The 12,748-nt window shown below is 53.7% G+C and overlaps 1 protein-coding gene across 4 annotated transcripts in view; it reads right to left on the bottom strand.

Annotated features, from left to right (window-relative positions):
* Positions 1 to 883: 883 nt before the first annotated feature.
* The window catches only part of SLC6A13 (solute carrier family 6 member 13), a 37,550-nt gene continuing 25,685 nt past the window's right edge, over positions 884 to 12,748 (bottom strand). For 3 of the 4 annotated variants that reach the window (XM_039236364.1, XM_039236365.1, XM_039236366.1), the window contains 8 exons: positions 7,575 to 7,678; positions 6,562 to 6,686; positions 4,653 to 4,765; positions 4,192 to 4,329; positions 3,327 to 3,429; positions 2,770 to 2,870; positions 1,619 to 1,789; positions 884 to 1,320 (listed from right to left, as the gene is read on the bottom strand). In XM_039236364.1, coding sequence (XP_039092295.1) covers positions 1,198 to 1,320; positions 1,619 to 1,789; positions 2,770 to 2,870; positions 3,327 to 3,429; positions 4,192 to 4,329; positions 4,653 to 4,765; positions 6,562 to 6,686; positions 7,575 to 7,678 — 978 coding nt within the window. In that variant the 3' untranslated portion in view covers positions 884 to 1,197. The remainder of the gene's footprint in view (positions 1,321 to 1,618; positions 1,790 to 2,769; positions 2,871 to 3,326; positions 3,430 to 4,191; positions 4,330 to 4,652; positions 4,766 to 6,561; positions 6,687 to 7,574; positions 7,679 to 12,748) is intronic. The other variant, XM_039236367.1, reaches the window with a different exon arrangement.

Here is a 12,748-nt window from a genome sequence, read left to right as displayed (position 1 = left end):
CAGGCACTTACGCGCGCACACACACGCACACACACACACCGAAAGATAAGTGCACCCCAGCTCCACCCAGCTCGGTATAGGCTGCAGACACCTGTGGGAGCCTTTGGGGCCCAAGCCACGCCCATCGACCCCGAGGTAGGACAAGCTTTGCCTTCCACTTGGATCCTCTTTGCAGCCAGACCCCAAAGGCTCATCTGCGCAGCTCCAGCCCCGACCGCGAGCTGCGGTCATGGCAGTGCCGCCCCCTGGTGGCCACGTCTGGCTGTGCCGCGCCTGGCATCTGTCTTCTGAGCCGAGGAGCGAGGTGGTCCTCAGGAAGTGGGGGCCCTCTGCTGGCTGAACTGGGGTAGTGCCCGTTCTGCCTGGGCTTCTCCTACCTGCTGCCTCGCGTCTGCGGTCACGGGCTGGCCCCCTCGCGCCCCCGGCTCAGGCCCTGGGCAGGCGGGCGGGGGCACACGCAGTTTTGGCAGGTGGGATCAGGGAGGGACACGGTGAGGGGAACGTGGGGGCGGGGCGGGGGGTGAGGGGAAGAACCCCAACCACACTTTCCGCTTCTTTCCTCTAGCTGGGGCTCGGCCGCCCTCCTTCCTCCCTCCATCGCCCGGCTCATTCCGCCAAGCGAAGGGGGAGGGAGAGGACTCTGGGGAAGCACGGACAGAGTGTGACAGACCCCTCTGGTGTGAGTGTCTGAAGATGGAGGGTCTCAGCTGGGCCGCACCGCCCTTCTCACCGCCGCAATCCCCTCTGCTCCTGGTCCCCAGGTACCCAATGAGGCACGGAGAGACAGAGAGGAGGTAGGGGGCGCTAAGGCCGCAGCTGTAAAGGGAGGAGGAGGCCAAGGCCGTAAGGCAGAGGGGCAGGAACCAGGCAGAGCCTCTGGGAGTCAGTGGGAAGAGCGTGGTTTTAATGGAATGCAGGGTAAGAGGGATGGGGCCTCACTCCGCCCACCAGCCCTCACCCAGCTTCCCAAGGCCTGTCTCAAAAGGGGTGCTCTTGATACCAGCATCTGACACCTGTACAGCCACCCCTGCAGCAGGAAAGTTCCGGTAGCAGGCGCCCAAACCAAGGTGGATTCCAAGGCCCCCATCTCATCTGCCCCAGGAGGGGGCAGAGAAGCACAGTGGGGCTGCCTCTGCCCTCCCCTCTGCAGCTGTCCCCATAGCCAGGCCCGCGGGCGCGACCCCAGGCCCTGCGGCCCTAGCAGTGAGACTCCAGTTCTGTGAGTATGAGCAGTGATGTCCTGGGTGTGGCGGGGGCAGAGGGCTCTGCTCGGTTCCATCCAGGCAGGTCCTCGGCTGGGCACATGAGCTGGCGAATTCTCTGCAGGGAACGTGGAGGTGGCTGTGGTGAGCTGGGGTCCGGGGCGGATCTCCCAGCATCATCCTGTGTCTCCCCACCCCCTCCGCCGCCAGTGCCCTCCTGGTCAGCACAGCCTGAGACATGGAGGCATCGGTCTCCCTCTGAGCCTTGGAAGGCATCACTCTGGCCCTCCCCAGCACCTTCACCAGGCTCAGTGGCACTCTGTGTACCAGCTCCTACCCCGGCAGGCAGCTATCTATCACCGTGGGGGCCCTACCTCTCCCTCTGGGGTTCCTACCCCCCTCCACTAACTCTCTACCTCTCTGAAGGAGCCCTTGAGGGTGCTGAGCTTGTAGAAGCTCCAGGCAGGAATGCAGACCATGGAGGACAGAGCCAGGAGCCAGCCCAGGGCATCACCCCACCACGGGTACGTGTACTTCTTGTTGTAGGTCAGCGGGGTGTACTTGATCAGGGAGAAGAGGAAGGTGGCCTGAGGGTGAGAGGAGAAGACAAAGGGGCTGGGAGAGCAGGGGCCTTGTGCCCTCGGCCCCCCCGGAAGAGCTGGTGGAAGTCAGTCCCGCTGCAAGACTAGATTTGCCTCCAGGCTCATCTGGGTCCATCAACCCCTCAATGCCCGTCCACGTTCTACTCAAAATCCACACCCCCGGTAGTGTACCCAAGGCACCTACCCTATTCCTGCAGGGCCCCCAGGCCCCTGGGCACCCCTACACGTGGCTGGCCCTCAGCTAGGACATGGTCACATGGCTGCTGGTGTTTTCGGGTGCTTAAGTCTCCTGCACCGACACGAGGGTCTGCCAGGGCCTCAAGGACAGGGGTCATGCCTCCTTCCCCCTGGGCCTCATTTATACCCTGCCTACAGTGGGTGCCTGGGGGGACCTCTGACGCACAAGCTAGAGCCCGAGGAAGCAGCACTTAGTGCTTTACGGTGCAGGCTCTGAAGCCAAGCTGCTGGACTTGAACCCTAGTTCATGGCCACTTGCTTGGGCACATGACTTGACCTCTCTGGCTTCAGCTTCATCTGTAAAATGAATCTAATGGCAATTCTTACTCCGTGGGGTTCTTGTGCAGATAACGTGGACTCAAATGTGTACCCTGACGCAAAGTAAGCACTCTGTGACGGTGCTATTATTATTGCTGTGGTTATTAGTATTATTATGAGCAGCCCAGTGCCCTTGGGTTTCGCTCCTGCCTGTGACATTCAACTCGCATTGTGGTGTTGGTCAAGCCATCTGACAGCCCTGAACATCAGTCTGTCCTTCTGCGAATTGGAAAGGAAGAATCTATCTCGCTAATTGTTTTCTAGAGTTCAACAGGAGGACGCGTGAAAATCTAAAGTGATTCTCAATCCTCTTGGACAAATCCCTTCCAGAGCTAACTGCCTGTCTACCCTCCTATGGGCACCGTCTTTCTTTGCCTTCCTGTAACTTTACTCCCCGAGGGTTATCTTACTGTGCAGACAGCTGGTGTGAGGAAGAGCCAACAATATTTGATAAGAGGCCATGGCCTGTACCCAATCATGTCTTCAATGTTGTCGTAGAAGCGCCCGGCTCCTACCGTGCAGAAGACAGGGAAGGAAGGGGAAGAAAGGACATTCTTTAGCATCCAAGGCAGGGGCAGGATGGGCAAGAGCCAATAGATAGAAGCTACCATGGTGGTCTTTCCAAATCGCTGCAGGGAGAATCTCTTCCCTGGAATTGATAGGCACGCACAGCGGTGGGCAGAGCTTGGCTTACGCGAAGATAATAACTTTCTGATTATCAAGGATGTTAAGGGCCCAAAAGGTTTGGATAGGACAGGATTTGGACCCACTCGGGGTGGTCTGCGTACGGCCATAAGCAGGAGGGTGACAATGCTAGCGATTTAAGATTCTTTCGATTTTTGAGGTTGAGTAGGGGAGGTGTCCCAGGAGAAGGTGGGTGTGAGCAGGAGATGACTGTCTTTTGCGCTCAGGCCCTGAGGTGACGGTGAGTACTGGGGGTTAGGCCCTGGGGGGAAGAGTCACTTACCATAGACCCAGGCCACACAAAGGGACTCAAAGATGGCCACAAACAGGAGGCACATGCCACTGGCTGCGTAGTAGTCAAAGAGCTGAAATACGTACATACCGCCCTGCCCGGGAAGAGATTAAGAAATACATATATGAACTGTATCTAGAAGAAACAGATTGACCCGGGGCCTCCAGCCTCACACCCTCAGACACAGAGCAGACCTGGTGGGGATCATAGGAGACAGATATTAAAACAACAGAGTTTGTAAGCTATCAGGCACTAGGCAGATAGGAGACAACAATTATTTTTTATTATGAATTTTGGAAGGAAGATAAAACAAACAGCTATTGTTAGCTTATCCCTGGGAACATTTAGGGATTGACCCAGAAGTCTAAGAATAAGTGTGTACTTTTGTGGCCAAGGCTCGGGAGAGGGGCTGTCATCAGTATTATCAAGCTGACAAGCTCCATCTCCTTCCTTCTCCCTTGAGACAAAACAGAAAATATCACCCATCCCCAGGGCTCCTTTTCTTCCTTTGAAGTTTGTCCCTAGAACTTGGTTCAGCTGCCTGGGAAATCACGGGAGCTTGCTAGAGAGGCAATTTTTCCTAACCCAGGACTTTCTGACCATCTTTTTCACTCCTCTTAGCATACCTGCAGCCAAGTTACCCCTTGGCCACCCCCGGAGGTAGGTGGCCGGTGTCCAAAGGCCAGAGGAAGGTCTCGCCTACTTTGTGCTTCCTGTGGCTGGGAAAGGAGGGCGTCCCAGGGCCCTGAAGCCCGGAAGGCCTGCCCCACAGCCTGCTCCACCTGACAAGTGGCAGTGTCCAACTTGGCTTCTCCTCCTCACCCGGTCCGTACCTCCAAGCCTCCCCGACCCTCACCTCTGTGAGCATGACCAGCCCGACAAAGAAGGAGATGACAGACACGCCGAGAATGAGGAGCTCTCTCCGGTTCTTCTTGCGGAATACACGGGGGTACATGTCCACCAGCGCCGTCACCAGGCTCTCTACGCACACAAACTGGATGAGAGGGCAAAAGAATTGGAGGGAGAGAGAGCTCCCAAAACATGCTGCACCAACTAGCTCTGGCTTCTCACTCCTGGCGTGAGCCCTGCTGTGTCCCCGTCTCAGGTCCCCAGAGCTGTCCTTGTAGGCTTAGGTCTGGAGCTACCCTTCAGAGCTCTTGGTCCCTAGAAGGGCATCCACATCTGACATTCGCCCAGTTCCCAACTGTTTTAAGGCCCCTCAGGACATCAGGCACAGCCTCGTGTTCCCTGCGCCCCCTTCTCCAGCTCCCACACACCCACCCATCTCTCAGGCTCTGTGTGGCCAATTCTTGATACCTGGCTGTCCAGTCCCAGGAGGACGACCATGAAGAAGAAGCAGCAAGCCCAGAGAGGAGAGAAGGGCAGCATCGCCACAGCCCGGGGGTAGGCGATGAAAGCCAGGCCAGGGCCTACAGCAAAAAGAGGACCACAGCTCAGTGCCTGGGCTGGCTCCAGGCCATGTGTGATCAATCCCAATTTCCCAGCATGGGCCATGGAATCACAGGAGCCAAAGGAAACTTGACCCTGAAGTGGCCATCATCATCCCCAAACTCACCCAGGAGAAGCCACCCAAACCTCTACCTGGCCCCCAGAGTTCCAAGGCACCACCCACTGTATTCTCATTTGCAGGAACAGATCCTAGAGGCTATGGGTGTGAAGGGCTTTGGAAGATGGAAAGGAGCCATATCACCTGTGTTTCAGCAAGCTCTACCCTGAATCCTCAGGCTCACTCAGGATCCCTTGCCCCAAATCAGAGGTTTCAAACTTAAAAGCTGAGAGGCCAGGCAGCCTATGTGCATTCACATAGTTGCCCCAGTGTCAAACAGTCACATGTAAGGCTTGCTGAGACCTCAGCCATCATGACCCTGTGGAGGCCATCACTGTGTTCTTTCTACAAAGAAGATGCTTCTGAGGAAAGTACCTCCAAGACTAGATTGAACCTGGGGCCACCAGTTTGCCACCTCTGCACCCAGAGCCTTTTCTGTCACCTACAATGACTGAACCGGCATTAAGAATACCATTGACATACATCTTCTCAAACAAATCAATGCCCCTCTCAGCCGGCTCAGAATCATCCATAGGAACCGCCCTTTGAGAAACAGAGCAGGACTGTGTGATCTTGGGTGGCCGTTAACCTCCTCGAGCCCCACTTGTCACACTGGTGAGATGGGGATAATTCTAGTACCTGCCTCAAAGCTTTCCACCGCATGGTGCAGGCAAAATGCTTTGCACAGTGCCTGGCATATAGTAAATGTTTAATAAAAGTGAAACATTATCATTTGTAATAAGAATCAGTGGAGTCCGTTCCCAGTGCTTGGCACTCTGCGTAACAAGGTGTGCCGTGACAATGTTATCATAAAACACTGCCTTGCTAGGGAGTGTGTGAGAGTGGCCCTCAAGAGTACAGGAAGGACAAGGGACATTTACAGCTTACCCGGACAGGGGACTGGTCTTTGATTTTGTTTAAAAGCAACAACAACACTGCATGGTGAAAAGGAGGAAACTGTGGGCCACTATAAACTTATCTGTGAGATACAGTCTAAGATGAGCAAAACAAGGGGCGCCTGGCTGGCTCAGTTAAGCATCCAACTCTTGATTTCAGCTCATGTCATGATCTCATGGTTCATGAGTTCGAGCCCTGTGCTCCCCACTGACAACATGGAGCCTGCTTGGGATTCTCTCTCTCTCTCTCTCTGCCCCGCCCCTGTTGCAATGTCTCTGTCTCTCTCAAAGTAAATAAATAAACTTAAAAAAAAATAAAGTGAGTAAAACAAAAAGCTCAGAACAGTGTATATAGTATATTATCAATTGGTTTTTTGAAGGGGGTAAGAAATAGCAGTAGTAATATGTACTATGTATGTATGAGTGTGTGTGTGTGTGTGTGTGTGTGTGTGTGTACACTTTTTTCTCATATATGCCTAAACTGTTTCCGGAAGGAGAAACATGAACCTCATCACCTTGGTTGCCACCAGGGTAAGGAAGTGGAGGCCAGGGGTGGCAAATGCTCACTGTGTACCCCTCCCCTCTTTGAAACTGGGCTTAGGGCTGTCGTGCTCCCTCGGGTCTTCCCAGGACCCGTCCACTGAAAGGTGACCATGGCTCACCCCCAGTGTAGGCGACAATAGAAATGCATCCGGATCCCACCTGATGAAGGTTCAAGCAAAACTCAGAACCCTCCCCTGACACCCTTCCCCAGCACACTCACCAGACTCGGCCACCTCAGAGATGGGCACCCCCTGCTCCTGAGACATGAAGCCCAGGACAGAGAAGATGGCAAACCCAGCCACGAAGCTGGTACCGCTGTTGAGGAAGCAGAGGGCGATGCAGTCCCTACGGGGTGGGCAGGGAGGCAGAGACGGGCCAGGTGAGAAAGGGATTATCAACAGGAACCCCAGGAGCACTGCCCCCCAGACAGGCAGACACTCGCCCCAGCCCTTCACGCAGGTCAGAGAGGGGCTGCCCAGCAGGATTAGGTTCTATCTGCCCCTGCACACTCCATTAGCTGAGACTTGGAGTCAGTCAAGGTAGTCATGAAGGAGTAAGGCTCTAAGGAAGTAAAATACTAATCTAAACATTACAAACTGCCCCACGGCCTCCCCTCCCCGCCATATTGCCCCTGCATCTCTTGGGACGCTACCAATCGGGCACAGTTGAGTTTGGCATGCTAATATAGAGAGTGTAGACATGGGCAATCCCAAGCAACGAATAATTCTCATCCCACAAATTGGATTTTGTAATACATGATATGATTTTTTTAGCTAATATTGAAATTGGCTTAAATGCTCTGATTTGAACCACGTAGGGAACCATGGGGAGGGGACGTGGGATGGGGAGTGGTGAGGTAAAAATTGGTAAGGTGCAGTGTTTGCTGGGGCAAATGTACAAAGCAGGCCAGGCCGAGGCCCCACTGCATGTGATGAATTACTTCTCAGGCTTGAGCCCACTAACCTCTCCATTAGGCGGAGGCCGGGCCCACCCGCTGTGGTTTCCCAGCCAACTGCAACCATCCCGGCCTTTGGAAGCAATCCCTCTGCCCGTGCTACAGTTGGCTCCTTTCCGGCAACCGGTGGCCCCAGGGCATTGCAAAGTGGGGTGAAGATGAGTAGGAGGGAGGCGAACCCATGAGCTGGTGCCCCCTCCAAATCACCCCAGATCTAGCATGCTGGGGGGCAGGAGGGAGAGGCGGGTTGGTGCCCGGGCCCCACTGCCCCCAGTCACCTGTAGCAGTTGTTGTGGTACTTGTTGTAGCTGCCCAGGGCTGTCAGGCACCCTAGGCAGATGGCAAAAGAGAAGAAGATCTGGGTGCCCGCGTCCATCCACACCTATGCAGGGAGAAGGCAAGAAAGTTGCACCGGGAACGTCAGGCCGTCCGGGCTCCATGGGAGCACACAGGCCCGTGGCTGAGCCAGGCACTGGCCAGCAGTGGTGAGAACCCTGCTCTCAGCCTGTGACCTGCTGTCCCAATGGGTTCTACTTCCTGGGCCCCTAGACGGAGTTTCTTGGGCACTGCCAGGATGACGTTGGGCACCAGGCATTGGAAGAAGGCTAATGGACCTTTGGTGGCGGAGGCTGGGAGGGAACCCTAAGGCTGGGCTAGACCCGGCACCAACATTTTTACAACAGCAATCCAGCCCTGGCTTCTGCTTCCATTTCCTCCTATTCTAGGCCCTCCTGACAGTGTGCCCAGTTTAGAAGGAACCCAGGGACAGATAGAGGTCGTGCCATCATGAGAAGGTGGCTTTGCCCCTGTGTGCCTCAAAATCTGCTATCTGAAAAACAGAAAGTAATCCGCAGCTGACGGAGTCAAAAGGCTGAATAGAAATGCATCTGTAAGGGCTTTGTACTCCTCGGGGGGGAAGAAGCTCTGCGGCTAAACATAGGGCATGGTTGTTACTGTTATCTCAGCTGGCTGACCCAGCCCGGGCATGTTATGATTTAGATTCAACAGCTACAATAACATCCCAAAGGGAAAGAACATCAAGGCGAACAGTACTAGGCAACCCTGTAGATCTGCAGGAGGTGGGATCCTGGGGCCACAGACCCTCCCCAGGCACCCCCTGTCTTCAGAGGATGTGAACACCACAACGGAGCACTAAGCTATGGGCACAGAAATCACCGGAAGGTGTCCTAACCTCTCTGTTCGCCGTCTCTGGTCTTTGCCCAGCCCTGCCCTAGCAGCCCCCCAAATAGGCCCCTGCTTTCCTTCCATGCATCTCAAGCTCCCGATCCTCACATCCACCAGAACCTCAGCTTCTGTCTGTCCAAAGCCCCTCAGTCCCTCGCCTGCCTCTCCCTGCCTCCCTAACCGTTGCCACGGCCTCCAACCTCCCTCGCTTTCCCGTCACACTCGCCCCCACCGAAGTGCCCATTCTCCTCAGCATTGTGGTGGGTCTCGGGGACCCATCGGCAAGCCCCAGTTGAGATACTGGATCTCTAGGACTTAAGGAGAACTCAGAAATCTGTATTATTTTCAGAGCTTCCTTGAACGATCCCCATGTCAGCCAGATGCGGGAATCACCGCCCCTGAGAACTGGCGTCAGGGACCCACCCAGGGCACTCCGTCCTCTGAGTTATATTTCCACTTCTGCGGGAAGTGGGACAGAGCAGAAAGCCGGTGAAGAAAAAGGGAAAACACCTCCAGACCCCTGCCCCTTCCGCTCAGTGTGACCCCCACCCCCAAGGTATTCTGCGAGGCTGGGGTTACCCGCAGGGAAAAGGCGTCAGTGGCAAGCAGGACAGTAGAAGATCCTGAAAGGTCCCTGGCTAACAAGGAAATAGCACCAGAGATGGGGACGCTGCGAGAACTTTTTTGAACCTGACAGCAAATTATAATGGGAAAAGGAGGGGGCGGTTTCGAGATTTATGTCAGAAGCGAGAAGGAAAGGGTAGGAATGAAAGGCAAGAAACCGAGAATGAGAAGGAGGTGCTTGGAAGATTCAGTGGGACGCCGGGGACATTTGCGGGGGTGCCTTGGGTACTCTGTTTGCTCCTTTGAGATGTCTCAAAGCTTTTTCTTCTAAAAGTGCCCCGCAGAGCCTGTGAGAATAGTCACCTCAGGAAAACTCAGTGACCGAAGGTCGCTCTGTTCTAGTTCGTTCCAGCTCACTCAGCATGCTGTTGGCAGGGCGTGCATGTTGTGGGGGGAGGCCTGACCCAGGTCCAGAGATGGGGGCTGAGAGACACCCTGGTCTTCCTGGGGGCTCACACCCACGCACCCAGGCGATCTCTCCCCAACAGGCCATCCAGGATATGGCCCAAGAGCCTGCCCAGGGCCGGATCTTCCAGTTTGTTCCCTGTGGCTGGCCGTGCACAGGGGGCAGACTGACCCACAAGTTCCCAGGGAAACCCTCCAGTGCCCTCAGGGACAGTTCTGCCGCTGCCCACCGCCAAGCGCGGGCTGCAGATCCCGTGGCGGTGAGGTTTCGTGAACTTGGGGCTGGGAAGAAAAAATAAGAAAAATTGTGACTTGGCAGTTCACCCTGCCCTGAGGGGGACAGGCTAAGACTGGGTTGGGAGCAGAGGTTAATGAGAACAGAGAAAAAAATGCAGCAGGAGGGCTGAGAGTTCAGAGGGCAAGGGGCAGACCCGGTGCCTCTAACAAAAGCCCCCTCCTGGGGAGCTTGGCAAGCCCCCTGATCTTGGCCCAGCTGCGGCCTGACAAGCCTGCTGGGATGGGGAGGGCAGTGGGGCCAGAGGAAGGGCCGCAGGGAGAAGCAGAGCGAGCTTCCCCACACACACAGGCACCCCACTCCCTGGCCTCTAAGGCAAAGCCCTAGTGTGTCGTCAGCTGAAACTGAAGACTGATCGAGAATAAGACAGGTGTGAAAAACATCTGGTGGAATGTGGGCAAAAAAGAAGTCTTTGGGCAGAGGAAGACAGAGATTTCTAGAAGATCCAGAAGAGCTGTTTCCAACTTTGGTTTCAGTCCCAAGGATTATTATCTCCACTTTTTTTAGGAAGGCAAGAGTGTGCAATGGAAAAAGCCTGGGCTTTGGAGTCAAAATGAACTGGGTTCAATTCTTAACTCTATTAGTTACTAGCCGTGTGATCTTGGGCAAGTCACTTAACCTCTTTGAGCCTTGCTTTTCTCATCAGGGAAATGGGTATAATAACAAATAAAATAATGTATATGAAATACCTAACACATAAATAAATATTAGTTCCCTATCCTACCTTCTGGAAGCATCCCTTAAAACTCTCTAATTCATTCTCTTTGGAAAATGTATATCATGGTCATCAAGACAGCAGAGTCCTAAAGACTCCCTGGGATGAAACCCAAGCTCCCCCATGTGCTAGTTTTGTGGATTGGGGCAAATTTCTTAAGTTTTCTAAGCTTCCGTTTCTTCATCAGCAAAATGAAGCTAACAGCAAATTCACAGGGTTGTGTGGGGACCACCTTGTGCATGTAATCAGTTACATGCCTGGCAAAGAGTAAGCACATAATAAATGTGTTACCTGTTGCTGGTGTTTGTTGTTGTTGCTGTTGTTATCTTAAAAAGGCAACTTGGGATGCCTGGGTGGCTCAGTCAGTTAAGTATATGACTTTGGCTCAGGTCATGATCTCGTGGTTTGTGAGTTCAAGCCCCGTATCAGGCTCTATGCTGACAGAGACTGGAGCCTGCTTCAGATTCTGTGTCTCCCTCTCTCTCTGCCCCCCCCACCCCCGCTCGCACTCTGTCTGTCTCTCTCTCTCTCAAAAAATACATAAACATTTAAAAACAGTTTAAAAAATATAAATAAATAAAAATGTAACTTGCCTTTCAGTAACGATGGGATCCCATAGATTTCAACGTACAATGGTCAAAATAAAAAGACTCATTCAAACCAATGGACCCAACCCCCTCCCTAAACAAACCCTTCATTAGAATAGCTTGACATAGGGCTAAAAGGCTCCATCCACAAGGGCTCCCTGGACACTGTACCCTCAGCCCGCTGCCCCGTCCATCTACGGAAGTGCAGCAGGACAGAGGGCCAGGCGAGGGAAAGAAACAAGCACCCAGTAGACTCCTGAGTTTCCAGGGTCCACTCCCCCACGTGAAAGAGGGGAAGCCCCAGGGAACCCGAGGAGAGTCAGTGACCTGCCTGACACACAGCAAGCGTGGCAGAAAGAGAGGAGAAAGCCAGATCAGCCCAGCATTGTCTCTGCCCGCCTCCCCGCTCCCAGAGTGACTGCTTGGCGAGAGAGACGTCTTTGGTCTTTGTGTTGGCTAGCAGGAATTTTGCACCGTTCTCAAGTGCCAGGCAAATGCCAGTTGGAATTATCACACTTCCTGGGAAGTGCCAACTACATTCAATTAGGGGTCTGGCGGGAGCATCACACCTCCAGGCTGCTGCTCTGTTCACTGACAACAAAGGCCTCCCGCAGCAGGAGACCAGGACCCGGCCGCCAATAAGCCTGTTGGGAAGCCCAGACCAAGCCTGGCTCTTGGAACATCTCCCTCTTCACGGCTTCAGAGGCCTAAGAAGACACATGCTATCTGCACAGCCTACAGCTGGCTGGGGTTGGAAGGGTGGTATCCCGGAGAGCAGATTAAAAGAGGTTTCATTCCCTGCGGTAACCCAGGCACAGAGTCATGGCCTTACTGACGCTCAGAGTTGAAGGCTGTCTGGTCCACCTCCTCACGTTTGCTGGAAGCTTTTCTACAACAAACACTACACCTAGAACAGACCTGCTGCATAATGGATGTTCAATCAGTTTTTGCTGAATAAACTGTGAGGAAAACAAAGATGAGCAGATCGAGACTTTGCCTTCATAAAGTAGGGGTGCCTGGGTGGCTCAGTCACTTAAGTGTCCGACTTCCACTCAGGTCATGATTTCATGGTTTGTGGGTTCTAGCCCCACTCTGTGCTGACAGCTCGGAGCCCGGAGTCCACTTCGGATTCTGAGTCTCCCTTTCTCTCTGCTCCTCCCCTGCTCGCACTCTGTCTCGCTCTCTCAAAAAATATATAAACTTTAAAAAATTTAAAAAAGAGAGAGAGGTCATAAAGTATATGGGATTTGTCAGCATTCGGGCCCAGCTTTTAGGCGCAGCCGTGAGGATGGAAAATTCCTTAAGCTCTCTAAGCCTTCATTTCCTATCTATGAAATGAGAATACTTCGCTGATCTGTTGTGAGGATTAACTACAATAATGGATGTAAACCTCTTAACAATGACAGGGACATAGTTAGCACTCAATAGTTGTTGGCTATAAATAGTTGATCAGGATAAACAAGGCATTGATCACGGAAGCCAAAAATCCATTCCACAGATATGAGACCCTTCTCTCCTAGTTCCCTTTCAGCCCAGCTGCCTGTCTCCCGGCCTGAACACGGCCCCTCCTTCCCACCCTGACCTCCCAGCAAAGGCAGGCTGTGCAGTTTCGCCACTGCTTCACACCTCTGCTGCACAACA

Source organism: Hyaena hyaena, unplaced genomic scaffold, assembly GCF_003009895.1.
Source record: "Hyaena hyaena isolate Hyena2069 unplaced genomic scaffold, ASM300989v1 scaffold_108, whole genome shotgun sequence".
NCBI lineage: Eukaryota > Metazoa > Chordata > Mammalia > Carnivora > Hyaenidae > Hyaena > Hyaena hyaena.
Note: the sequence above shows the minus strand (reverse complement) of the source record. Positions and strands in the feature narration are given on the sequence as shown.